The sequence below is a fragment of the Hypanus sabinus genome, chromosome 13, assembly GCF_030144855.1.
Source record: "Hypanus sabinus isolate sHypSab1 chromosome 13, sHypSab1.hap1, whole genome shotgun sequence".
In the NCBI taxonomy this organism is placed as follows: domain Eukaryota; kingdom Metazoa; phylum Chordata; class Chondrichthyes; order Myliobatiformes; family Dasyatidae; genus Hypanus; species Hypanus sabinus.
The window spans coordinates 88,642,561-88,670,331 of NC_082718.1; the positions used below are offsets into that span (position 1 = coordinate 88,642,561).

The 27,771-nt window shown below is 39.7% G+C and overlaps 1 protein-coding gene across 9 annotated transcripts in view; it reads right to left on the reverse strand.

Moving 5' to 3' along the window:
* The window catches only part of LOC132404088 (SEC14-like protein 2), a 67,127-nt gene that overhangs the window by 36,899 nt on the left and 2,457 nt on the right, over window positions 1–27,771 (reverse strand). For 7 of the 9 annotated variants that reach the window (XM_059988108.1, XM_059988106.1, XM_059988105.1 and 4 more), the window contains 3 exons: window positions 17,415–17,490; window positions 3,492–3,535; window positions 330–392 (listed from right to left, as the gene is read on the reverse strand). In XM_059988108.1, coding sequence (XP_059844091.1) covers window positions 330–392; window positions 3,492–3,503 — 75 coding nt within the window. In that variant the 5' untranslated portion in view covers window positions 3,504–3,535; window positions 17,415–17,490. Of the gene's footprint in view, window positions 1–329; window positions 393–2,406; window positions 2,540–3,491; window positions 3,536–17,414; window positions 17,491–26,978; window positions 27,035–27,771 lie in introns of those variants that run through there. The other 2 variants (XM_059988107.1, XM_059988109.1) reach the window with 2 other exon arrangements.

The window sequence follows — 27,771 nt, forward strand, 5'->3', positions numbered from 1 at the left end:
CATTTGTGATTCTCAGTCAAACCAAGTTATCACAAAACAGGTTTGTAGTTCCTCAAGTCATTATGCTGCTGGACTTCCCACGGCATTAATTGTATTCTATTTCATTATAAAACAAGCAATTACTTTTCCATAAAGTGTAGACTGAATCAGGTATTTCGTGCTAACCTTTAAGAATCTTAATAGCATTTAATCAGAGTTAGGTAATGTAACTTATAAAATTGCTGATTATAGCATTCAATTTCTTGTTCAAGGTTCACAGATCTGTTTAATCAGCTTTAAGTCATATCATAAAGTTCCCTCCCCCAACACACACAGAACTTCAGTATTACCTCCGGAGATTCCCAACTGCTAGTGAGTGTGTCAACTTTCATTTGTCTTCTGAACTCTACATGCTAAAAATAAACATGAAGACAAGTTAACTTCCCATTCAACACAGCGCCATGTCAACCAGCTGAACTTAATTATCATTAGCATAAAATTAAATAATTGAGTCAAGCAGCTTTGAGCTTTCTGCAGCATAAATTTAATATTTCCTTAGGTAATGAAACAGAACAGGGATAACATTTAGGTATGAGTATGAGGTGGAAAATAAAATTCACATCACACAAGTACCAGGTACTGACCAATCTGGGAAATGGAAACTAAATTGGTTTATTATTGTCACATATACCAAGTTACAGTGAAAAGCTTGTCTTGCATTACAGATCAAATCATTACATAGTGTGTTCAGTTAGTTTGAAGTATGAATGCAGAATAAAGTGCACCAGTTGCAGAGAAAGTGCAGTCAGGTAGACAATAAGGTTCAAAATGGGTAGCATCGCAGTTAGCACAATGCTCTACAGTACAAGTGACCCAAGTATAATTCCTCCTGCTGCCTGTAAGGAGCTTGTATGTTCACTTCACGACTGCATGGGTTTCCTCCCACAGTCCAAAGGAGTACTGGTTGGTAGGTTAATTTGTCATTGTAAATTGTCCCCGGTTAATCAGGAGACTGCTGGGTGGTGCAGCTGGAAGGTCCTATTCCTCACTGTATGTAAACAAGCATACATATAAATAAATCAATCATAATGCTCTAGCGTTAAAAGGAGCCTAACCACATTCTCTTGATGTTCACCACTTTAACCATCAGCATCAGTATTCTGGGAACTCATCACTGATCAGTCACATAAATATTTCAGCTTCTCACGAGCTGCTCAGATACTACACAGAGAGTGACTCATTTCCTGACTCTTTTAAGTCATTCCAATTACAAGGCAAAAAACAGGACCATTATGCAATACACTCTAAAAAAACTGTTTTGCAGTAGATCAACTCTATCCAGGCAGGTGAAAGAACCCATTCACCATTCTAAATGTTATTTCATCACCAGTGCAACACGACTGTAAGATGTACCAACACGGTGTCAGCACCTCCAAAATCTGCAACATGTATCTTGAATCATTGAGCTGTGCAGCACAGAAACAGCCTCTTCAGCACACTACAGTCATGCTATCCTTTTGGGCCATCTGCACAAATCTCATTTTCCCACATCAAGTTTATATCCTTCTTTGTTTTAATCACCGGAACAAATGTCTCTTAAACGTAACGAGAAGTATGATTTCATCAACTGTACTTGCAGCAAGTTCCAGATTCTAACTACTCTCTAGGTAAAAAGCTTTCCCCTTAAATCCCATTTAAAAATTCTTCTTCTAACATTGAATCTATGCCTTCTTGCTCTTGATACATTTATCATGGAAAAACGGTACCATCTACCCAATCTTACAATTTTATACATATCAATGAGGTCACATATCTGCCCTTCTTTGCTCAAGGGAAAATAAGTCCAAGCTATCCAAACTTTCTTCAGTAATTAAATTTCTCCAGTCAAAATCTTAGTGAATCTCCTCTACACTCTCATCAGTGTAGCCACATTCTTCCTTTATGGTGGTGACCAGAAACACATACAATAGTCCAAAGTTCATAAATTCAAAGTTCAAAGGAAATGTTATTATCAAAGTACATATATGTCACCATACACAATCCTGAGATTCATCTTCTTTGGGCATACTCAACAAATACATAGAATAGTAACTACAACAGAATCAATGAATGGGCACCCAATCATTGGCATTCATCCAGAGTGCACAAGACAGCAAACTGCGCCAATGCAAAAAGAAGAACCAACAATATAAATAGGTAAGCAATAAATATCAAAAACATGGGAGGAAGAATCCTTGAAAGTGAGTCCATTGGGAACATTTCAATGATGGGGCAAGTGAAATTATCCCCTTTGTTCAAGAGCCTGATTGTTGAGGGGTAATAGTTGTTCCTAAACCTGGTGGTGCATGTGCCATGAGCAGAATAATCAATGTTTTATAAGGTTACAACATAACGTTTCAACTTCCAGACGAAATGAAATGTCTCAACCTGAAACGTCAACTGCCCATTTCCTTTTACAGATGTTTCCTATTACAGTTCCTCCAGTGGTTTGGTTTGTTTTTGCTCTAGATTCCAACATCAACAGTCTCTTGTTTCCAACTTTTATATCATATGCTCCAACCTATGAAAGCAAGCACAAAGTAAACTTTCTTCGTGGCCCTGTCTATCCCTGTTGCCATTTTCAGGGAACTTAGAACTTCAACCCAAGGATCTTCAGTCTGCAATATTTCTTAGCACCCTGCTACTTCATGTATATTCATATCACTGACTGAATGACTGAAATGCATCACCTCACACCTAAGATTAACTTTAATCTTTTTATACTCCACTCAACAGACTCAATATTTTGTCTTTAATTTGTTATTTCTGAAATTGATATGAACATTTGCAAGTAGAGTGAAACTGTGGTCTTGTTAGTAAATGTGAAGACAAACCCTGGTTTAATACTATCTGTGTGCCTACCAAATTTATCACAACATTCAGTGAATCATTTAAATAACCAACTAAGAAATTGATAGAGTCCTGAAACATCTTTGGAAATATATGAAACTGGAGATCTCCAATGGGTAAGATGAAGCTACAAAATAACTTGATATATGAATCTAACCAGTGTTAGTGCTCATACTTTGCAAAACATGATAGGATAAAGTTATGAATCTTAAATGACCCAAACAGCAAGCTAATGATTTTGGCCAGTCTAGTGACTAGAGTTTCAATCATGGAGTAATGGAAATTTAAAACAACCAGGGCATGCACAATTAACTTACAATAGGACTCAAATCTGTGTTAAGAATTTTACCATTTAGTATTCTTTCTCTGCTTTTAGAGTCCAAAGTAAATGATTTTAACATTGGTTTAACAATTAAGTGCCACTTTTTTTAACCACTTTTTTTTCAATTTAATCACAGCTTTGGAAATACAATATTTGTCAATTACTTCCATCAGATCTAGGAAATGAATTGAGAGGAATGGAGGAATGGCTGCTTTACCCCAAAAAAAAGTAGGGAAGGTCTGGCTCCTGCTGAAGAAAATGAGAAACACCAGCAGTAATATATTTTGACAGATTTTCCTACCTTGCGAACCATATGCTCTGCCTTCTGAAGGTTGAAACTCCTGGCTGTAAATACAAGCTTACAGTTACTTTCTTTTATTCTCAGATTAAAACATATTTCTTACTTGGAATGCAAATAAGATGAAGCTTTAGATTAAACAGAATAGGAGATCAGTTTTAATTTATAAAACTCTTCGGAGATTTAAAGTAGTAAAGTAGCATTTAAAATAGTTATCCAGATAGAACACACTTTATTTCCTCAGCTATAGTTAGCTAGTCACTATTTTAACTCACATACTTGGCTTCCTCAACCTAGGATTACTGGCCATTTGTTCCCTACTTCTGCTCATATCCACTGCTTGTCTGGAAATCCAGCATCACTTTCACTCACCTGATATTTACTTTCCTCTTCTGATCTTAAAAATTGTGAAAATCTAAAAATATATTTAAGATACAAATTCACTTATTCACAAATCCCATTTTACGTATTTCAAAGCACTGGAGCAAAATATGTTTAATGGAAATTGTAATTTTCTACATACTACAAGTCCCATTAATTGTCAATATGTTTCTGCCATTACTTTAAGTTTATGTTATAGAAAGTAAATACAAAGAATATCACTTATCCCACATTATTTTTTAATATCAGTGTTCCATATTTATAATTTTCTTGGTTGTTGTGATAGTCACATATAAAATATTTAAATGAAATATTTGCCGCATGAAAACTATCATCTTTTCATTTAATCCAAACTGTTCAAGCTCAGAATTATCATTTACCCGGCCAATGTGACAAAAGTCATTCTAAAACTCAGTCACTTCTTTATCTTTCACCTTAAATCATGTGTAATCAAAATTTCTACATGCACATAACTGATACCATAATCAATGCAAAGGTCAACCATTTATCAATGTACGGGAGGAATATGGAAAGAAAATGAAGTAACACAACATTGCTTTATGGATACTCTATTAAGCATAGTTTGGACAATTTTAATGGCATTAGGCAGAAATGTATTGAGGAAGTTTCTATGAATCACCAAACTCTCCACTATAAGTAGTGATAGTTCTTTATAGATTACAATTCACTTATTGGGCTACAAAGTGCAGACTTCGACTCATGGTTCCAAAGTGAAATGCCTGCATTCAGCAGATCCCATGTATTTAAGTCTAAGATTTACATGACACATGCATTTTTTTTTTAAAAGGTCTGTAGCTACTGGAACCCTGCAGTAAAAACAGAACATACTGAATACTTAGGAAGTCAGGCATGATCTGAAGAAGAAAAGAAAAATATTAATGTTGACATTTCTCTCTCCACAGATGGTGTCTAATCTGCTGAATATTTCCAGCATTATCTTTTTTCATTCAGGATGCACAGCAGATCCAGAATGTGTTCTGGGAGGCAAATGCTTCTGAATTTTCACACATTTTTAAGGGTTTATATTTTTATTAGAAACTGATAAAACTTGACATCTTGGACAGAATGCACAGCTCTAACCCAGTGTAATCTCCTGTCAATCAGGCTATTCTTTGGGTGGGGCTCAGGCCAATCTCAGCAACAGTGGGTCAGCTCAATTTTCCCCTCCTTACTGAAATGTGCTTTAGACTTTTCTCTAATAATAAGTCATATAAACATATCTACATCAATAAAGCACCTCATCATATCAAACCTGCTTTTCTCCATTTATTATGTTTTTGCAATCCGAACCAGGATGGCGCATCCTTTGGAAACTGCAAGTGGAAGCATACCCACACGTTTGCTGCCTTTGTTCATCGAGGTTTTGGTGATGCTGTCAGGATAGCCAAGGCTAGTCACTGTGGTGCCTCTATAAATGACACACATTGCAGCCAGATGCATTGGAAGTGGAGGGAATAATTGTTGAGGTTGTTTGATGAGGTACCAGTCATATGTACATAGGTCATATACAACCCTGAGATTCATTTTCTTGCTGGTATATGTAATAAATCCATAATAGAATAATAACTAAAACAGAATAATGACCATAATAGAATCAATGAAAGACCACACCAACCTGGGTGTACAACCAGTGTGCAAATACAAAAGGAAATAACTAATAATAATAATAATAGTAATAATAAATAAGCAATGAATATTGAGAACACGAGGTGAAGAGTCCTTGAAAGTGAGCCCATAGGTTGTAGGAACAGTTCAGTGATGGGGCAAGTGAAGTTGAGTGAAGTGAGCCATTTTGTTCTGCATGGATCCAATTTCTTGAGAAATGTGGGAACTGTAACCTCCCAACTGCAGACTGTTTCAGCAAACTCCTGAAATGTGCCTCGCAGACAGTAAAAAGATATTGATAAAGATGATCTGAATTTGCGTGGTACCTTTAATTAAAAAGCTTCTTAATTTTTCATAAGCTCCCCAGACTCAACCAGCTAATTCATAATACTTTTTTATCTAACCTGGTCTTTTGTTACTGTGGACTTTAACCTGTTTCCTAAAGCCCTACTGTATCGCAACCTCCTGCAGATACCCATGCTGAAAAAAAAGATGTCTTTAATCAACTTGCTTTTATCACTTAATGCCATTAATCACTTTAAGTATTACAACACCTGTCATTTTAGCAAATACAACAGTTACTCTTCACCCTAGGTCCAAAAGAGACCAGTTAATCTATTTCTGATGCAGCTGGTTGAAAAAGGCAGGTAAACCAAGATGGTTTGTTCCTCTGGTTCATACCATGAGAGCTTAAGCATTTAACTAATCAGGTAAATACAATGCCATCTTAACTAAAGTATAATGTGACTTTAATGTCTTTAATGACTTCAAGTATAATGTGTATAAAGTATAAAGTATAATATTGTCAATGTGGATTGCTAAAGCAAATTGAGCATCTGCCAAACACATTCAGTTAAAATTATCAACCAAACGCCTGACGTCGGGTTCAAGTACAAAAGCAGCCTATTTGATTAAATTGTGTAGTTGTTTTCTCACAATTTCTATAGATGCACTGTGGAAAGCATGCAAACTCGCTGTGTCACTGCCTGATATGGGGTATGGGGGTACTACTACACAGGATCAAAATAAGCTGCAGGAAGTTGTAAACTTAGACAGCTCCATCACGGACACTAGCCCCCACATAGTATCCAGGACACCTTCAAGGAGCGATGCTTCAAAAAAAGGCAGCATTCATCATAAAGGACCCACATCACCCAAGTTATGCCTTGTTCTCATTGCTACCACCAGGAAGGAGGTACAGAAGCCTGAAGGCACACACTCAGCAATTCAGGAACAGCTTCTTCCCCTCTACCATCCAATTTCTGGACAGATATTGAACCCAGGAACACTACCTCACTACATTTTTATTTTTATACTGCTTGTTTAATTTAACTATATATTTTTTTCACTGTTTTGCTCTATTATTAAGCATTGTGCTGTAGCCACAAGGTCAACAAATTTCACGACGTATGCTGGTTAAAGCAATCCTGTTTCTGATTCTCATTATGCAGATTGACTGAGTTACTGTGATTATGAATGGGGCAGTATGGCAGTGTTTGATGAATAGTTTTCAATCAAGAAGCCCATAACATTCTCTTAATTTCTATTTCAAAGAATATCAGAGAAGACAGAAGTGTGACACATGTGCATTAGCATGATGTGCAAGTGTTGCTGAAGGTTGATGAATGTGATGAAACTTTAAGGCAATGGTTTTCAAACATTATATTTTTAGGTGACCAAATGGCTCATAGAGAGGACACAATAGTAATAACCATAGAAAGTTCTCTGGTCAGCAGGCTAGCATTTATTTGGAGGGTGGAAATAATTAAACATTTTTTAAACATCCCTCATCCTTCCTGGGAATTATTCCTCTCCATACTGAAAAGTCGCTGTTTTAAGGTCAACTATTGCAACCTCGTCTGTACTATGCTATTAGCAATGGGAGTCAAGTGTAATAAATAGATGTTTGTGATAATAAACTACCTGGTACAGCCGCACCACACTCCAATCAACAATAAATCATAAAAGTTGCATGCTACTTATAAATAAGGGAGAAGACGTTGTGCCTCTTGAGGTTCTGAAATTTGGTGAAGAGAAAATCCAGTCACAAATTCATAATTTATCTTCATTATCTAGGAAGACAAGGGCACAATTGGGGAACTCAGATACCATTAATCATAAAAGAAAGAAAATGAATTCAATTACAGTAATCAAGGAGGTCATCACAGCAAGAAAGATCATTGCCAGGGTCTTCCTTGGTTACCTTCTTTTGGCAGCTGAAGAATTGTCCCTAATATTACAAAGCAGATTCTATCCAGAGGCAAAAGGGCAGGAGGTCCATCACATATAAACTCCAAGACAAATGCAGGAACAGGACACATGGCCTTTTTTCCCACCTACCGATGTATTTAATCCATCATTCAACGAGTGGTTAGTTGCACATGTAAATGTATCTCTGCTTCAGGTCTGCTTCACGCATTGCATGCAAACAGTGAATCTCTCCAACAATCTCAGTGCAAGGTTGCATTGCATCACTGCCCCAATCCCTTCCTCAGTGCAAAGCTACACCTCATCTTCAACAAGCTGCTAAATTAAAGAGCTAATCCTCAGGACAAATGGAAAACAGTTCAACCAACACTCAGTCCACCTCAAAGCTAAAATCATCCCAACTTCAGTTATCAAATTGCAGTACATAGATGACATTCCTTATCAGTCAGGGCATCAAAGGATATGACAAGAAGGCAAGTGTATGGGGTTGAGTGGGATCCAGGATCAGCCGTGATGGAATAGCAGAGCAGAGTTGATGGGCTGAATGGCCTAATACTGTTCCTGTGTCTTATGATCTTATGTTCATATTTAGAAGCCAAACTCAGTCATCAATGACTCATTCAGGAACATGAAGGAAAGAACTGGCCTTATATTTAACAATTGCAAAACAATGATTCCCGAGCAAATTGTCCTTGCTGTATTGTAATGGTCCACAATAAGCTCCTAAATATGTGGACCACTTCCCATCTCATGAGCCACCTCTCAATGACAAAATTGCTAATTGCCCTCAATACACCAGCATGGTCATCTGCCTGTCTAGAGAAAAGAACAAAATGATCAAGACCTCAGTACCTTCAAAATGCTCGTGTTTACCAGGTAGAAGTGACTGCCATCCTCCTGTGCACTTCTGAATCATGGGCTACTACTGCAAATATGTTGTCTCTGCAAAGACCCCTGTATTCATCAGCAGGTTTAGTGTACCAACATCATTAAGTTCTCCCAGGCCAACATTCCCAGAATTAAGGCCCTAATTGCATTTGGTTGACTTTAATGGGCAGGCCACATTGCCTGCTTGCTTAATACCACACTCCTGAAACAAATACTCTGCTAAAGCTTTGTCAGATCAGGAGATCAGAATCAGAATCAGGTTTAATATCACTGGTGTATGCCATAAAATTTGTTGCTTTGTGGCAGAGTACATTGCAATACATAATATCTACAAATTATAATAAGTATATATTAAAATTAAATTAAATATGTAGTACAAAACGAGAGGGAAAAATACTGAGGTAATGTTCATGGGCTCATTGTCCATTCAGAAAACCAATGGCAGAGGGGGAATTGCTGTTCCTGAAGCTATGAGTGTGTGCTTTCATGCTCCTCCTCTTCCTTCTCGATGATAGCAGTGAGAAGCGAGCATGTCTTGGGTGATGGGGGTCCTTGATGATGGCTGCTGCCTTTTTGATGCATTGTCTTTTGAAGGTGTCCTGTTTGCTGGAGAAGCTAGTGTCCATGAAGCATCTGACTTTACGAGTTTACAACCTGCTGCAGCTTTTTTTGATCCTGTGCAGTGGCCCTCCATACCAGATGGTGATACAACCAGTTAGAATATTCTCCATGCTACATCTGTAGATATTTGCAAGTGTCTAGAGTAACATACCAATTCTCCTCAAACTCCTACTGAAATAGGCCACTGTCATACCTTCTTTGTAACTACATCAAAAATGTTGGGCCCAGAATAGATCCTCTGAGATGCTGACACCCAGGAACTTGAAACTGCACACCTTTTCCACTTCTGATCCCTTGATGAGGAAAATTTTCAAGGGTGTTCTCAAAGCCTCCTTGACAATATGTCTGCAGGCCCTGGATTGTGCTTGCAGCTCCTCTTAAATAAATTTTGGCCACCTTCTAGTTTTCTGGTACCTCTTTCTCAGCTTTTCACAATGCCCTAGAATATACATGGTCAGGCCTAGAGATTTACCGATCTTAAAGCACTTTAAAAACACCTAAATCTCCTCTGTCGTAATGTAATTGCACTTCAAAACATTGCAACTCTCTTTCCCGAATTCCCTATCTTCCATAACCTTTTCCACTCTAAATACAGATGAGAATTACTTACTTTAGACCTTATCCATCTCCTGTGACCATAGTGATCCTTTACGAAATCCATTCTCACTCAGGTTACCCTTTTATATTTAGCATCCTTACAGCATCTCCTAAGACTCTCCTTTATCACTTTTGTCAAAGCTATCTCATGTTCTCTTTTTTCCCTTCTAATTTCCCTCATGTATATTCCTACATCTCTTATTTTTGATTCTCTTAATCCCAGCACAGCCTTGAACTGACACGTGCCTCCTTTTTCTTGACAAGCATCTCAATATTCCTTGTCAACCAAGGTGCCCCCCAGCTATGTGGAGTACTTCACCATGTCTTCAACCTGAGCCTGAGTCTCCAGAGGGTTCCTGTGCTGTGGAAGACGTCTTGCTTAGTCCCTGTACTGAAGATGCCACACCCCAGTGGCTCCAATGACTACAGACCGGTGGCATTGACCTCCCACATCATGAAGACCCTGGACAGACTTGTTCTAGAGCAGCTCCGGCCTATGGTTAGGCCACACTTAGAACCCCTCCAGTTCGTCTACCATCCCCAACTAGGAGTTCAGGATGCCATCGTCTACCTGCTGAACCGTGTCTACGCCCACCTGGACAAGCCGGCGAGCACTGTGAGGGTCATGTTTTTTGACTTCTCCAGTGTGTTCAACACCATCTGCCCTGCTTTGCTGGGTGAGAAGCTGACAGTGATGCAGGTGGGTGCTTCCCTGGTGTCATGGATTATTGATTACCTGACTGGCAGACCACAGTACGTGCGTTTGCAACACTGTGTGTCAGACAATGGTAAGCAGCACTGGGGCTCCACAGGGGACTGTCCTGTCTCCATTTCTCTTCACCATCTACCCCTCAAACTTCAACTACTACACAGAGTCTTGCCATCTTCAGAAGTTTTCTGATGACTCTGCCATAGTTGGATGCATCAGCAAGGGAGATGAGACTGAGTACAGGGCTACGGTGGGAAACTGTCACATGGTGTGAGCAGGATCATCAGCAGCTTAATGTGAAAAAGACTAAGGAGCTGGTGGTGGACCTGAGGAGGGCTAAGGCACCGGTGACCCCTGTTTCCATCCAAGGGGTCAGTGTGGACATGGTGGAGGATTACAAATACCTGGGGATATGAATTGACGATAAACTGGACTGGTCAAAGAACACTGAGGCTGTCTACAAGAAGGATCAGAGCTGTCTCTATTTCCTGAGGAGACTGAGGTCCTTTAACATCTGCTGGAAGATGCTGTGGATGTTCTACAAGTCTGTGGTGGCCAGTGCTATCATGTTTGCTGTTGTGTGCTGGGGCAGCAGGCCGAGGGTAGCAGACACCAACAGAATCAACAAACTCATTCGTAAGGCCAGTGATGTTGTGGGGGTGGAACTGGACTCTCTGACGGTGGTGTCTGAAAAGAGGATGCTGTCCAAGTTGCATGCCATCTTGGACAATGTCTCCCATCCACTCCATAATGTACTGGTTAGGCACAGGAGTACATTCAGCCAGAGACTCATTCCACCGAGATACAACACTGAGCGTCATAGGAAGTCATTCCTGCCTGTGGCCATCAAACTTTACAACTCCTCCCTTGGTGTGTCAGACACCCTGAGCCAATAGGCTGGTCCTGGACTAATATCCACTTGGCATTATTTACATTATTATTTATGGTTTATTTTGCTATATTTCTACACTATTCTTGGTTGGTGCAAATGTAACGAAACCCAATTTCCCTCGGGATCAATAAAGTATGTCTGTCTGTCTTATTCCTGTCAGTGTTGCCCTCCACTCTAATAGGAAAATGCTAGGCTTGAATTCTTAAAGCTGTTTGAAGGATGTTCTCAAAGCCTTCTTGAAAATGTGTAACTTGTACAGGTTGACTAGGAGAGCTGTTTGAAGATAAAGAGATGTCTGGCAAGTGGGAAGTTGCTAAAAGTGAGAGAGGGAGAGTTCAGGTCATAAAAGATCATGAACAATTAAACAGCAAATTGGAAGGATGCATCTGAAAACACCCATCGTCAATAATGTGCCAAAGATCATTTATGACCATGATCAGAATCGGAATCACTGGCATATGTCATGAAACCAGAAATATTGAATGGATGATCAACCTCAGCTTCCTTCTAAGATTCCCATCATCACCAGGTAGCCATCCATCAGGTAACATGACAGTGCACATCATTTCAAGGAAAAGCTAATAGGACTGAATACGACATAGGGTGTGAATAAAGGTAACATCTGAGTTGTAGGAGTGAAACTTGCATTCGAGAACTAGCTGAGTCTTCAGGCAAGTTATTGAGTATGGGTATAAAGCTGGCATTTTTTTGACCTTGAGGAATATCGTCTTAGTAGATCAGCATCAAAATGGTTGTTGTGATGCATCTAGTGTGGTAGTGTAGTGGGTAGAGCTTCCACCGCTGGCTAGCTGACTCTCCCTACCAGTACGTAGCCTCTCCAACAGCAAGCCTCATGTAGTGCCTCCTCACTGGCAACACACAGAAACTGAACTCCTTTTAAACTCAGGCTGAACCTCAGAGGACAGGGAGGAGGTCTGGCCCCTGCACACGTAGCGCGCAGACCCACCGGCATGTGGAGACACCCTGCTGCTCATGAACTAGATCCGCAGCTTTGAGTAAATAGCCCCACTACTTCATGGGCGGCCTTGGGAGGAACAAAAGCTACGGTAGTAAATCAAAACAGCAAATCCAGAGTGGAGACCCTAAGGCAGCTGGACATCTTGGAACATCCTTCCGGCAGCTCCTGTAGCCAAGCTAGTGCCAAACTTATTGCTTCATAAGCTTTCCTTAGGACTACACTGATGAGGCCGAGAGGGAGATCTTGATGACTGGGCATCTCAGGATCTCCATACCTTCTCCCCAGGCTTGTGATGATGATCATCGTCACCCATTTTCCTTCAAGACAGATGGATGCCAATCAACCTTATCCTATTCACAATATATGATCAGTTTATTCTCAATCATGAGCAAAGTGATGCAAGGTGTCATTGCTTGATAATCCTTCACCAAAAACATGCATGCTCTGCAGTTACTCACCCTGGCTACTCAAACAGCACCTTCCAAACTTAATGACCTCTCTTAGCAGGGAAAGTAAGGCTCAAGGAATATGAGATTACCCCCAGTCTAGGTTTCTTTTCAAATAACACAACATCCTGATTTGGAAATAGATCTCTGATACTTCACAAGAGCCACATTTAAGACCCCAATAAAAATCTTGGGTACCTTCATTAGAAGAACTACAATGGCTCAAGAGCATTTTCACTGTTATTTTCTGAAGACATGTTATAGAAGGCCAATAAATGCTGGCCTTGCAATCATTGCTCAAATGCTAAATATCAACACTTCTTTAATACATTCCCATGTTTTAAGAACATTTAATTTAATGTAATGTGAAGCACTGTTTAATATGCTTCCTGGAGGAGTGCATTCACTACCATTGTTTCCACTTGTAGCTATTCATAAATTTCTGCTCTACATTTCTGAAGATAAGCTGATTTTCCATGAATCAGAGTATAGGAGTTGTAAAGTACAGAAATGGACTCTTTGACCCAATTTGTCCATGTCAACCATGATTCCTGCCTGCGCCAATCCCATCTGCCTGCAAGAGATTAGTATTCTTCTACTCCTTTCCTATCCATCCAATACATTTTAAATGCTGTAATTGTATCTGCCTTGGCAGCCTGTTCCATATAAACCCCACCCTCAGCATGAGGAACCTTTGCCCCTCTGTTCTCCTTTAAATTTTTCCCTAGGCAGTTTCTAGAGTAGGTTACATGGTCAGCACAACATTGTGGGACAAAGAGCCTGTAATGTGTTGTAGATTTCTAAGTTCTCACCTTAAACCTAAGACCTCTAGTTTTAAACTGCCCATCCTAGGAAATAAAACTCTGACCATCTAACCTTTATGCCCCTCAATTTTATAATCCTCTATGAGGTCACCTCTCAGTCTCCAATGGTCCAGTGAGAATAAAGACAGCCCACCCAATCTCTCTTTACAACTAAAGCAAGAACTTCCATACAATATCCAAGTGAATCTCTTCTACAATTTTTCCTAACTTACCACATCCTTTCTGTAGCATGGTTACCAAAAATGCTCACAATTCTCCAAGTGTGGCCTTGTTCTGTACAACTGCGATGAGAAACCCCCACAACTTACACTCAATTCATGAAGCCAGGCACATCACATCTTTATCATTACCAATTTACCTGTGTCACCAATTTCTGAAAACTATAAACTTACATCCCAATATCCCTCCCATATTTCCATCCCTAAAAGGAAAACAGATTAAAAACCTTATTGCTTTTAACTTAATTGAATTTCCCAGAATTTTCCAGTTCTACAGAAAAACAAAATGTAAGTCAAACTCTGAACACGTTTTGGTAGTCCTCACAAAACTTCTAAGTCTCTGTGTTGACCATAAGAACATAAGAAACAGTAGCAGTAGTGGATCACTTGGCCCTTCAAACCCATTCCACCAAGTAATAAAGCTATAAAAACACAAAATGCTGGCAGAACTCAGCAGGTCAGACAGCATCTATGGAAGGAGGTAGTGACGACGTTTCGGGCCAAAACATCGTCACTACCTCCTCCCATAGATGCTGTCTGACCTGCTGAGTTCTGCCAGCATTTTGTGTTTTTATTTATTTCCAGCATCCGCAGATTCACTCGTGTTGCCAAATAATAAAGCTGTTGTTTTACATCAGCCACACTTTCCTGGACTGAGCCCGTATTCCAAAATCTTGAAAGTACTCAGTGACTGAAAAGCCAGAACCTCCTTGGTTAGAGAATTCCAAAAATTCCCAACCTTGTGAATGAAGAAGTTTCTTCTTATATCTAGAATATTATGATTATTTTGCTTCCGTTATGCCCACTCGACTATCTGAAAAGACTCGACATTCAAATAGATGAAAATACTATTCTTGCATCTACATACCCTGTCAAGCTCCTGAGTAATTTTGCATGTTTCAATAAGATAACCTCTTATTGTTCTCAACTCTATATAGACCCAGTCTGCTTAATTGGTCCTCAATGGACAGACAATCCCCACATCTCAGTTAAACCTTGATTGCACTTCTGTTGCATGTATATCTTTCCGTAAGAAGGGAAACCTGATCTACACACAATATCTTATGTGCAGTTTTACTAAGACAGACAGACATACTTTATTGAATTTCAGCAATCAACTCCAACATCGTGTTAGTCTTCTTAGGTGCTTACTGTACTGCAGATTACTTTAAAATGATTCCTGGAATAGGATAATCAAACCTCTCTGAATAGCAATACTTTACAACTTCTCGCCCTTTAGAAAATACTCCATGTAGAAGACCTTGCACTTTTCTACATTATTTGCAATCTGCCACATCCTTTCACTGAGCCAGCCTACATCCTCCTCGTAACCCACAATCTCACTCATTTGTCATGGCCTCCGAAGCCAAAAATGACTTTTTTAAAAAAATTCCTACTTCTTGTTCCCAGTCTGTTGTCCATTTCTACAACCAACCAGTTCATTACTCCAATTTAATCCTCTAGTTTTGTTAAATAATCTCTTAGTTGGCACTTTACCTGTAATTGCATATAGCTCATCCATTTATTGTCCTTTATCAATTATGATTAAACCTCAGAAAACCATAAACAGATCTGTCAAACCTATTTCCTTTTCATAAATGTACATAAACTCTGCCCAATCATATTTTTTAAATTCCTGAAGGTTCCAATTATTGTCACAGTTTTGTACTGTTGTGGTTACACAAATAGGAGGGAGAATGAAAATCTGGTTAAGTGGTGACACAACGACAGCATCAGCAAAAGCAAAGAGCTGATTATTGACTTTAGGAGGAAGAATTCGAAAGTCCATGAACCAGCATTCATTTGGGGATCAGTGGAGAGAGTCAGTAACTTTAAATTCCTTGGTACTAACATTCAAAAGAATCTGTCCTGGGACCAGTAACTAAGTGTCATCACAAAGAAGGCATAACAGTGCCTCTCCTTTCTTGGAAGTTTGTATAGAATTGGCATGTCATCAAAAACTTTGACTAACTTTGATAGGTGCACATTGAAGAATGTCCTAGCAGGTTGTATCACTGCCTGGTATGGAAACACCAAGGTCCAAAAATGGGGGGGAAAAAAACTACAGTAAGTGGAAGGTACAGCCCAGTCCATCACAGGTAAAGTCTTCCCCACCATTGAATATATTTATATGGAGCTTTTATCAAAGACCACTGCCATACAGACCATGCCTTCTTCTCACTACTACCATTGGGCAAGAGGTACGGGACCTTGATTCCCACATCTGGGATAGTTACTGCTCTGCAACTACCAGGCTCCTGAACTGGCATGGGTAACTTCATTCACTACTACTCTGAATTGATTCTACAACCTACTGATTCATTTATAAGGACTTTTTTTACAACACATATTCTCAGTATTATTTGTCTTGCACATTGATTGTTTGCCAGTCTCATCTGTTATGTCCATTTTTTTTGTAAAATCTATTGTATTTCTTTTTTCCTGTAAATGCCTGGAAGAAAATTAATCTCAAGGTAATGTATGGTAACATATACGTACTTTAAGCTTACTTCGTACTTTTGAATTTTGAACTTGTTTTCTGGCTTAAAGGACTATACAAAAGCACGTTATGTTCGAATAACTTTCCCAAAAAATGGTAAAGATGTAGTGGCAATTGAAATATTATGCAAAGTACAAGTTTATATTCCAATAATATTGATTATATTCATTGGGTCATGCTTAGCCTTAATACTTAGTAAGATTTTAGCTATTTAATTAGTTATTAGAATCTCAGTAGTTAATGAAAAATCTAGATGACAAACATATATTGATGTGACCTGCAAAATCACGCAACTGACAGAAATGCTGAACAAGCAGATTTGCTAGCATTGTATTGAAAAGTGCCCTGTAAACCCACACAAATGAATCAGTGGCCTTCAACTATAAGGCTTGCAATAGTGTCAAAAGAATTTTCTATATAGTCAACAATGATAACAATACCTCACAGTAAAATAGACTGATTGTCAGTGAAACACAATCTGGTATTCTCCAATGTTGGCAAACCATTAAAAAAAACAAATATTTAAGTAGGTTGGCTAAAATTAACTAACATAATGGGATAAATTATGATGACGAGTCATTTAGACTTTTAGAGATTATGAAACAAAGTGTTTGAATTGCCTAGAACCTGAGAAAGCAAGTTGAGCCCGACTCTGCTAGCACTTCTAGCTTTTTGTTTCTGAATTACATGGATGCCGATCCATGTTTTCCCTGAGCATGATAAAATATTGATAGTTTACCCAACGCCACATATAACATGAGAACAGTCTCACAGCTCAGGCAGGGGCCTCTCAGTCTGGTTATTTTTTGAATTTTTGGTGTACTGTACAGTTCGGTGAAAACTAAATCTATGCGCAAAGCACGGGAAAACAAGGAGGACAGAAACAGCAAACACAAGGAAATCTGCAGATGCTGGAAATTCAAACAACACACACAAAATGCTGGTGGAACACAGCCGGCCAGGCAGCATCTATCTATCAGGTAGGACAGAAACAGTATCATTTGCGATTTTTTTATATAGTTAGTAAAAGTTGGCACCTCTAAGCCATCGCAGCAGGAAGTGGTCATCCTGAACAGGAAGATTGGGTAAGATATCTTGAACATTCTCTCGGAACTGTAGACATAGAGAAAAAATATAATATCAGACTGATATCACACTTATAACTGAAGTTATAAATGCACAACTATCAGCAGTATGTAATGTTTGCCAATACATGCAGAACTTAAAGTGCAGGACAAACTAGAGCAATGCTTCACAAGCACTTGACCCTACCATATAGCTAATTCCATTAAACAGCATGCAAATAGGATCTCTTAAGCTTTGATAAATTGTTTTCTATCCATGCCATAAAGAGCTCTGTGTATTAGCACACCCACCTCTGTTTGGCAAGCACCACAAATATTTGGAATTTAAAAAAGTGCCCTATCATGGCCCTTAGGAAATACAGAACTTACCCTAAACTGATGATGTCCACATGTAGTGTATTTATTACCAGATGTAAAACAACAGTCATTAATGTGTGTTCTATTTGAAGTATGCATCTAAGTAAAACACTGGAATCTTAAATTAATTAAGCACAAACCAGTTTGTTACAGTGAGAGACTAATGAAGATAAACTAGTGAGCGCAGATTTGTGAGAAGATTAAAGTCCAAATATTTCAGTACACTTGCAAATTTAATTACAAATTGGATTAATTCCTATAAGTTTTTGGGACATTTGTTATGGGTGGAGGGTGCATTTTCAAAATGTTCATGTTACCTTTAGCTCAATGAAGAATTAGCTTTATTGTATAAAATTACATGCTGATTTTTTGTTACTGAAAACAGTTAAGGTTAAGGTCAGATAATATTTATGGAAAGAAAAATCAATGATCATTTCAAGGCAATTGCATATTTGATATTTCAGTAACATTTGAGTAATATTGTAAATATATTGTTGGATTGAGCATTCTTTGTTGTTTACATAATTCATTACGGATTATATGTAAAAACACGTGAACAACATACGTTATTATGCCACCATGTCATAAGTGCGCACATCACTAAAGTGATAAAAGAAGTAGACATGAATTTCCCAGCTCTACATTTTTATGTTCTGGAGTTACAAAATTTAACAGCAATGAGCTTCTGACAGAGCGTTCAAAATTGAGCAAGTTGGTTAATTGTTGAGCGACAATGTTAATGCTAATAATTATTACTGATAATAGTAAATAAAATTGATTTAACAAAACCTGATGACCTCCTCTATTTGAAAACTACACTTTCACATTTTGTTATTTTGAATTTAAATCAGCCCAGGTACTTCTGAATGATCAAAATTTCTTCCACGCTAATTGAAATTTCAGATACTTTTTGGCTTATGGCATACATGAGTAATAAAGACTGCAATGATTGGCTGTGCATGGAAAGGAAGCACCACTCAGATGCAGTGAGTAGCTCCAGGTACTCTAAGCTGATGTCTTTGAAGTGTAGGATGGACTGTACACCATACATGCTCATGTAGCACAAGCTCGAGGAGTTTTCAAGGCTGTCTAAAAGAAAAATGTTTCTTTCCCAACACTATCATCTCTCACCGAGATCAGCATAAATAAAATGTGTTCCTTCAGCTAATTTTGTATATTTTGTTCAAGCAGATCTCCATGATTTCCGGGAGGTGCCAAAGGGCAAAGTTCACATTTTGCTATTCTGCACAACTACACTATCTTGTCACACAATTAAACGGAAATCTATTTCCCAGAATTCACAGTGGTGGAGATACCGGCGATATCATAAATTCAGCTAATGTACTTGTCTGATATTTTATTTGTACAGTAAATCTGCACTTAGGTCCAGAAGAGTGTAGGGCTGAAGACACATCTTACCATGGCAACAACAAATTTAAATTCAAATAATTAAATAAATCTGGAATAAAAAACTGATTTTAGATCTGTCGGCTGTGAAATCTTTTGGTTGTGTCATCTGATAAAATTTAAAGAAAAGGAAGTCTGTCATTTCCACAACAGCATGCTTAACTCTTTGATGGACCTCACAAGCTCCTTTATCACCCAAAATGTATTTCATGACAGATAATAAATGTTGACCCTGCTGGAAAATTATGTGAATTAAAATGTTGGAAACATGAATTACAGTTGTGTCATGCATGAAAAAAAAACACCAAGCAGCGTTCATTTGGGAAAGGCAAGTGTGCTTTTTGTGTTTTGCTCTTTGTGAATTCTACCACAGAGGGACAATATCACAATTGTAAGTTTGCTTGGAAACCTAGTGCTATTCCTTCAACTATGAATGAACAGTGTTGCCACACCATAGATGTTGAATACAACAACCTCCTGCAGTTATGGTCGACTACATAAGGCAAGCAGAGTAAGTGGTAGTGAGTATGGGAATCAGAGTGTAAAGATCAGATAAATGTATGCCTATTGCTTTAGTCTTCTGGATCAATGGGACCAGTTTAAAAGTTCATAGTTCAAATTGTATTATCAAAGTACATTGTACTTTGTATTATCAAAGTACATATATATCACCATATACCATCCTGAGATTCTCTGCAGTACTCTGCAAATCTATAGAATAAGAACTATAACAGAATCAATGAAAGATCAACTAGAGTGCAGAACACAACAAAATACAAATCAACAGTAATAAACAACTAGAACATGAGATAACAAGATAAAGAGTCCTCAAAGTGAGATCATTGCTTGTGGAACATCTCAATGGATGGGCTAGTGAGTGTAGCTATCCCCTTTTGTTCAAGAGCCTGATTCTTGAAACGCATGGTGTGGGTGCTGAGGCTCTTGTACCTTCCACTTGGCAGCAGCAGCGAGAAAAGAGCATGGCCTGTTTGGTGTGGACCTTTGTTGATGGATGTTGCTTTCCTATGGTCGATGTGCTCAACAGTTGAAGGGCTTCACCCATGATTTACCGGGTCAAATCCATGACATTTTGTAGGATTTTCCACTCAAAGACATGGGTGTTTCCATATCAGTAAAGACAGGATGGGTTGCATCTAAACAAAAATGGGACTAATGCCCCAACAGTAAGATTTGCTAGTATTGTAGGGAAAAGTTTAAACAACTTGGTTGGGGAATGGACCAGAAAAGAGATGTAAAGTTGAGGAGATGGAGCAGTCAGAAATAGAAATTAAATTCAGTCCAGTAGTCAGGACAGTAATGAGGATGATAAGATTTATGGGAGAAATGAAAGACTAAATTGCATTTATTTTAATGTAAGCAATCTGATGAATAAATTAGGCAGAGATTGTTAACCAGCACATGGGTAGAATTTAGGTACAAAAAGGGAGGTCAGGTACCTAATAGAGGAGTAGATGGAAGAATAGTTACATAGATGAATTAGAGAGATGCAAGTAAGATTCAAGTAATAGTGGGTTTCAATATTGATTTTCAGTGTCAGAGGGGATGGATTTTTTAAACTACATCCAGCAAAGGTATTTGAGCCAGAACACAGACCAAAAAAAGGGCTATTATTGCCAGGATAGAAATTGGGGGACCATTGGAAGCTGCAGGGCATGGCAGAGAGATGTTCCTGCCACTACTCCACCAACAGGAGATGCACCAGGGCTAAGGGAACGAAACGTCACCGCCCTTGAGCTGGCTAATGGAGCCAGCTGGTGGTGTAGTGGCATCAGCACTGGACTTCAAGGCAGATGGTCCTGAGTTAAAACCCAGCTGGGTCCCAACTTGGACAGCAGTAGTATCTGCACGGAAGAAAGGTCTGGCAATCTACTTCCACATCTTGCCATGAAAACCATGAGGTCATGAAGAGTCAGACTTGACTTAATGACTGAACAACACCAAAACCTGGCTAATGAGCCTACAGCTGACCCAAGGGCACTGTTGGAGGTGCAGCAAGCAGCGATGCCGAGCAGGAATCAACATCCTGTAAATCTCATTGACCAAATGGTAGAAATTATAGCCAGCTTATCTGAGACAGTGTCTATAGCTCAAACACTTTAAGTTAGCTATGGGACAAGACAAGGATCATTCAAAACTAAGGGCCTGGTTTGTGGAAGGCTGTTTGCCGAATAAAAAGATAGAACCCGGCAAAAGTAGATTGGGAAAAGCTATATACAGCAAGGTCTACTCTGATAGGTGGAGAGCATTTATATGCAAAATTACAAGAATTCAAGGCCAATGTGCTCCCAGAAAGATGAAAATACAGGGAACCCTAGACATCAACGGATATCAAAATCTGGAAAACGAAACACTTGGAAGCATATAACAGGAATGAGAACTGAAAACAGAGGAGACCCTCCATGAGAACAGACACAATAAAAGGTCAGGGCAGCAAACAGGGTGCATAAATTATCATATTGAACAGAATTAAGAAAAAGTACAAACAAAGGTATAATTAAGGCCAAATTGGGTAAACAGGGAATGAGAAGGGCACATTAGAGACCAAAGCAATAATCTGTGTGTAGAGTTCAGAAGACATACTTCTGGTGAAGTTGTAAATGAATACCTGTCATGTTTACTCACTATGGAGAAACACAATGCAACTCGAGAATTCAGTGACAGGAAGAGTGAAATTCAAAATGTTAGCATTAAAAAGGAGGTATTAGGTGTCTGGTGTGCTTAAAGGTGACCAAATCCCCAGGGCAAGGGTAGAGATTTTGTGGGTCCTGATTGAAAATTTTAAATCTTTGCTAGACACAGATTTCAAATGACCAGAGGATAACAAATGTACTACACTTATTCTAGAAGGGCCACACAGACAAGTCTGGTAACTACAGGCCTGAGAGCTCAACGTCAGAACTGAAGCAGTTATTAGAAATGGTCTGTGGGACAGGATTAGTCTACACATGGAAAGACAGGATTAATTAATTATGGTCAGCGTGGTTGAGCTATGGGTAGATCCTGTCTGACAAAGTTGACTGGATTTTTTGAAAAGCTAACAAATTAAATTGATAATGCATTTGAAAGCATACCTAGACATAAGTAAAGTCTTTGACAAGACCCCATAAGAGGCTATTTACAGTCATTCTGAGACTGAACAGATTTGATACTGCTTCCCCATATCAGCTGGTGGAAATCTTGCTAGTAAATCAGAAGGTTGCCGCTCAGTGTGGTACACTCAAAGATGAAAGAAATGAAGTCCACCCTACTTTTTCAGCTGGACAGAAAAGTCCAGGACAATTCTTAATGAACAAGAGTTATCCCTTGTTTCCTGTCTAATACTTATCCCTATTTCTTATTTAATAATTTCCCATTCTGGATCTATAAAGTACTTACTATTATTATTTTACCATTGCTAAAATAGTCTATTTTAAAAGAAGCCATTTTAAAATTCACCCTACTCAAAAACAAAACACCTGTCATTATGTGAACACTTATTTTAAAAAATACATAAAATTTACTTGTTTTCTAAACTAATCACTTATAATTTTAAGGAGTTCATGAATATTTTAATGATTTTTTTGGCGTGGATTCTTCAGGATACAGTCATAACACTGGCTGTCGGCTAGTTCACTCTGTGACAGTGGTCAAAGAATTGTCAAATATACAAGTTAGATAGTATTATAGACTTTGGGTAAAGCTATAGAACAAAATCGCTGTTTTTTCTTACAGGAATCACAACAGAGTTGTGAATCACCCCAGGAAATTCTGATAAGTTTGTAATCCCTTTATTAATATATCAATTGTATTTTGTACATATTATTAATGATAATAAAAAGATTGAAAAAGAAAGAAAGGAAATTCTGGTATGCTATAATTACTAGTCCAGATCATTTGGTCACACTATCTTGGAAATGGCATAGAGTGCACCATAAGGTCTTTTTAGGCAATCCCTCAAGATTGAGTTTTGTGAGATAGGAGATGACTGGTAAGCACTAAAAGGGAATTGCCACCCATGGGGCAGATGGCATTTGATGGTTTTTATATTATTTATACCTTCTATTGTTGTGTGCACATTTGTTCCTTGTTCGCCCGTCACAGAAATTCAAGGCACTCAGTATGTTCACATATATATCCCTTTTCCATGATGAAACTTTTATGTAGTTACAGGTCAAGATCAAGGTTTTACAATTGTTTCAAGGGGATTTTGAGAACATCCTTGAATTAATTTTCCATTCTGGGAAGTTCTTGCTGTGATGAAACTTAAAGTAAAATGCTTTTTCAAGATGGTACTGAGCTGTGGTCTCCATTGAGGTTATGGCTCAAATTTAGTTGCTTTTGTTTGGTTTGTAGGATTGGTTTTTGGGGACAGAAAGGAGGTTAAGGTTTAGGGACAGGGATGTGGGGAAATTAGAAGTCAGGTCAGAATCTAAGCCTCCACTCTGCACTCAAAGGCCAGCAATGTGGATGTGGGACATCCGTAGTCAGATACTGGGCTGGCTGACCAACGTGGACGAGAGTCAACGATTTGTCGGCAAGTTCTGGAGTCGGAGTTCAATGCGGACAGGAATAACCAGGTCCGAAGTCTTCCCTCCACCCCCACCAGGTATGCAAATTGGGGAGATCGGAGCTCAAGACCTAAACTCAGAGGGTCCTGTCATCCGCAAGTCTGAAGTTCGAGGCCTAGTGTTTGCAACGGGGTCCTGGGGACAATGCTGAGAATAGAGGTTCGAGGGTCAAATCAGAACTTCAGAAATCAAGGCCAATAGGCTGGAGCATGAGTTTGCTAATCTCTGCAAGTCTGATGGGGAGGTCAAAACCTGTCAGCAAATCTGTGTCCAAGTCTGCTGCAAGCTGCAAACAACCTGTTCTGGGATTGGAGGGCTGTTTTGTCTTTGTTGTTTTGTCACTTGTTGTGCTCTATGTTGTTCTGCCATGCATTGTGGGCATGCTGTGTTGGTACCAGAATGTGTGGCCACACTGGCATGGCTGCCTCCAGCACATTTTTAAATCCCACTTAAGGGGAACAGAAGGGGAAACTTCTTCACTCAGAGGGTCGTGGGTGTGTGGAATGAGCTGCCAGCACAAGTGGTGTATGGGAGCCCAATTTCACCATTTAAGATAAGTTAGAATAGGTACATGGGTTGCAGGGATATGGAGGTCTATGGTCTCAGTTCGGGTTGATGGGAGTAGGCAGTTTAAATGGTTTCAGCATGGACTAATTGGGCTGAAGGGCCTGTTTCTGTGCTGTACTCTATGACACATTTCACATATATTCTGGCTGTACATATATTCTGATGTACATGCAATAAATTAATTTGAATATTGAATCTTAGTTTGGAAGTCTGCTGTCATGGTTTAGCCAGTGCAACCAAAAAAAACCCACCACAAGAGCCTCACTGCTGAAGCTGCTTTCCCTAACCTATGAGAGAATTTGTAAAATTATGCACAGTCAGCACAAGTGCTTTAAGGTTCCTACTGTCCATTGTCTATGCCACCGAAGCAGTCAGTAGACCACAATGCTTGACCTTTGAAAGCATGTCCTTGACTGACTGCTGAGAATGATGAATTTCGTCATCAGTTGAAAAGACCACATTAACAGATAACTCCCAAGATTGGAAAGTACCCCATGTCTTTGAGTCTCATCATCTAATCCAATTACTGGGTGACAGGTTTGCCTGGTGAGGGCAAAATACTGAAGATCTCTGCCTTTTGAATGTTTAATGCAAGATCCATCCTCTAGTTTGTTTCACTGAAGGAGCTAACAATGCCTCAGCCAGGTCTCCAAATGTGCACATGCACAAACTTTGTCTATGAGCTGTAAAGCAATGACTGGATTTGAGGTGATTTTTGCTTTTGGAGCCTAAATGTGGGGTTTCCAGTTCACCCTGTAGACCAACTGCACTCTAAGGGAAGTTTGTGGGAGGTAGTGTTGTGCAGTAATTCTGGTGGAGAGAATCCTATTACATCTCAAAACCTGTGCCATCAGCTGGACATCTTCAATTCTCACTACTGCATCGAAGGTTCCCAACTGCTTCAAAAGGACATCAATCATGAAGAGCAGGGTGAGTGAGCTTCCTTAACAGCTATCGCCTAGTAGCACTCACATCTATCATGATGAAGTGCTTTGAAAGGTTAGTCATGGCTCGAGTTAACTCTTGCCTGAATAAGGATCTGGATCTGCTGCAATTTACCTACCGCCACAACAGCTCTACAATGGATGCGATTTCATTGGTTCTCCACTTGCCCTTGGACCACCTGGCAACATCAGGCTGTTATTTATTGATTATGCCCCAGCATTCAAAACTAGCATCCCCTCAGTACCTCCCTCTGCAACTGGATCCTTGACTTCCTTATCAGGACACCGCAGTGCGGATGGGAAATAACATCTCCTCCTCGTTGACGGTCAACACCGGCACTCCTCAAGGATGTGTGCTTAGCCCACTGCTCTATTCTCTCTACACCAACAACTGTGGCCAGGCACAGCACCAACACCATCTATAAATTCACTGATGACTCAACTGCTGCTGGCAGAATCTCAGGTGATGACAAGGAGGCATGCAGGAGGGAGTTAGATTGGATGGCTCACTGGTGTCGCAACCACAACTTCCCACTCAGCATTGGTAAGACGGTACACCATGGTAGTGTAGCTGTTAGCTCAGGGCGTCAGAATTCGGAGTTCAACTCCAACGTCATCTGTAAGGAGTTTACCTCCTCCCCAAAGAATGCACAAGTTTTCTCTGGGTGCCTCTAGTATGAAAGATGTACTGGTTAGTAGGTTAATCGGTCACTGTAAATTGTCCCGTGATGAGGCTAGGGTTAAATCAGGGGATTACTGGGCGGTGTGGCTCAAAGCGCCAATTCCACGATGGATGGATGAATAAATAAAAGACCAAGAAATTGACTGTAGACTTCAGTAAGGGAAGACACACCAATCCTCATTGAAAGATCAGCAGTGAAAAGGGTGAGCAGCTTTGAGTTCTGGGAGTCAACATCTCAGAGGATCTTTCCTGGGCCCAACATATTGATGCAATCATGAACAAGGCACGACAGTAGCTATATGTCATAAGGAGTATGAGGAGATTTGGTATGTCACCATAGACTTGAGCAACTCTCTACAGCTGCATTCTGAATGGTTGACTCACTGAATGACATGGAGGTTCCAATGCAGAGGAGCAAAAAAAAAACTGCAGAGGACTGTAGACTCTGCCAGCTCTATCATGAGCACCAGCCTCCCCACCATACAGGCCACCTTCAAAGGTAATACACACAGCGGGAGGAACAGAGCAGCTCAGGCAGCGTCCATGGATGGGAATAAACAAACAGTAGATGTTTGGGACCGAGACCGGAAAGGAAGGGGAAAGATGCCAGAATAAGAAGGTGGGGGGAGGGGAGGAAGGGGTGGTGTGCCTCGAGCATCCGTTGTTACAGACGGTCAGCATCCAAGAGAATATCCTTTCCTCATTACTACTGTCAGGAGGGAGGTACAGGAGAGCCTGAAGGTGCACACTCAGTATTTTAGGAACAGCTTCTTCCCTTCCACGATCAGATTTTTGAACAGTCCATGAGCGCTACCTCAGTATTTTGTTCTCTGCTTTGGACTATTTTATAAATTTCTTATTGTAACATATTGAACTGCTGCAAAGTAACTAATTTCATGACATATGCCAGCGGTAATAAACCTGATTCTGACTTATGAACAGTTTTCTTCATTTCGAATTTCTGATATTTTATGATACCTGTGGTATATACCTGTCTGGACACGTCCCCCGCTGACTGTTCCTGTGACTCCTCCCACAGACCCCTGTATAAAGGCGATTGGAGGCACTGCTCCTCCCTCAGTCTCCAGGATGTTGTGTGGTGGTCTCTTGCAGCTAATAAAAGCCCGTCTCCGAGAGTTATTGATGGTGCATCAATACCATAACCAAATATCTTTAGAATTTCTTAAGTAATGACATACCAATCGACACAACGAAAATTGAGCAGCATTGATTGCACGGCTAGAGGCGATACTTTCTACAACAAGGACAATAAATTAATTCCGTAAAGCCACATTTGAAAGTGAAGGGATAGCCATGATCTTCGATCGCCTTCAAGCTAGTCTCATTTCCAAAACTTCCAGTTCAGATCTCAGCACTGGAAAGCAACGCCATCTCGGAGGTTATGAAAAGCGGAGTGTGTGCAAACATTTGAATGTCATTCTATGACCACGGATGACCTGAAGTAACTTTCGCCCTTGCGTTTTGCTCATGAATTCTTCTACCTCGCAACCGGGTTTAGTAATCTTAATCTGACTGATGTAGTATTGAACTCTGCACGCACAACACTTTCAATCTTAATACTGTCCTCGGTTTACTTTCCATTCCTACAAGGCCTGGGGATCACAGCCGGCATACATCTTCCTAGTTCAATTAAGGGGTGAGCCAAAAGGTCCCTAACCCCGCGTGAGAGAATCTAATCTTGGGTTATACATACAATATAAACCCCGTCCTGACCGAAGCTGGTTGGCTTGATTCATCTCTGACCTGCACTCTGCTTCATCCGC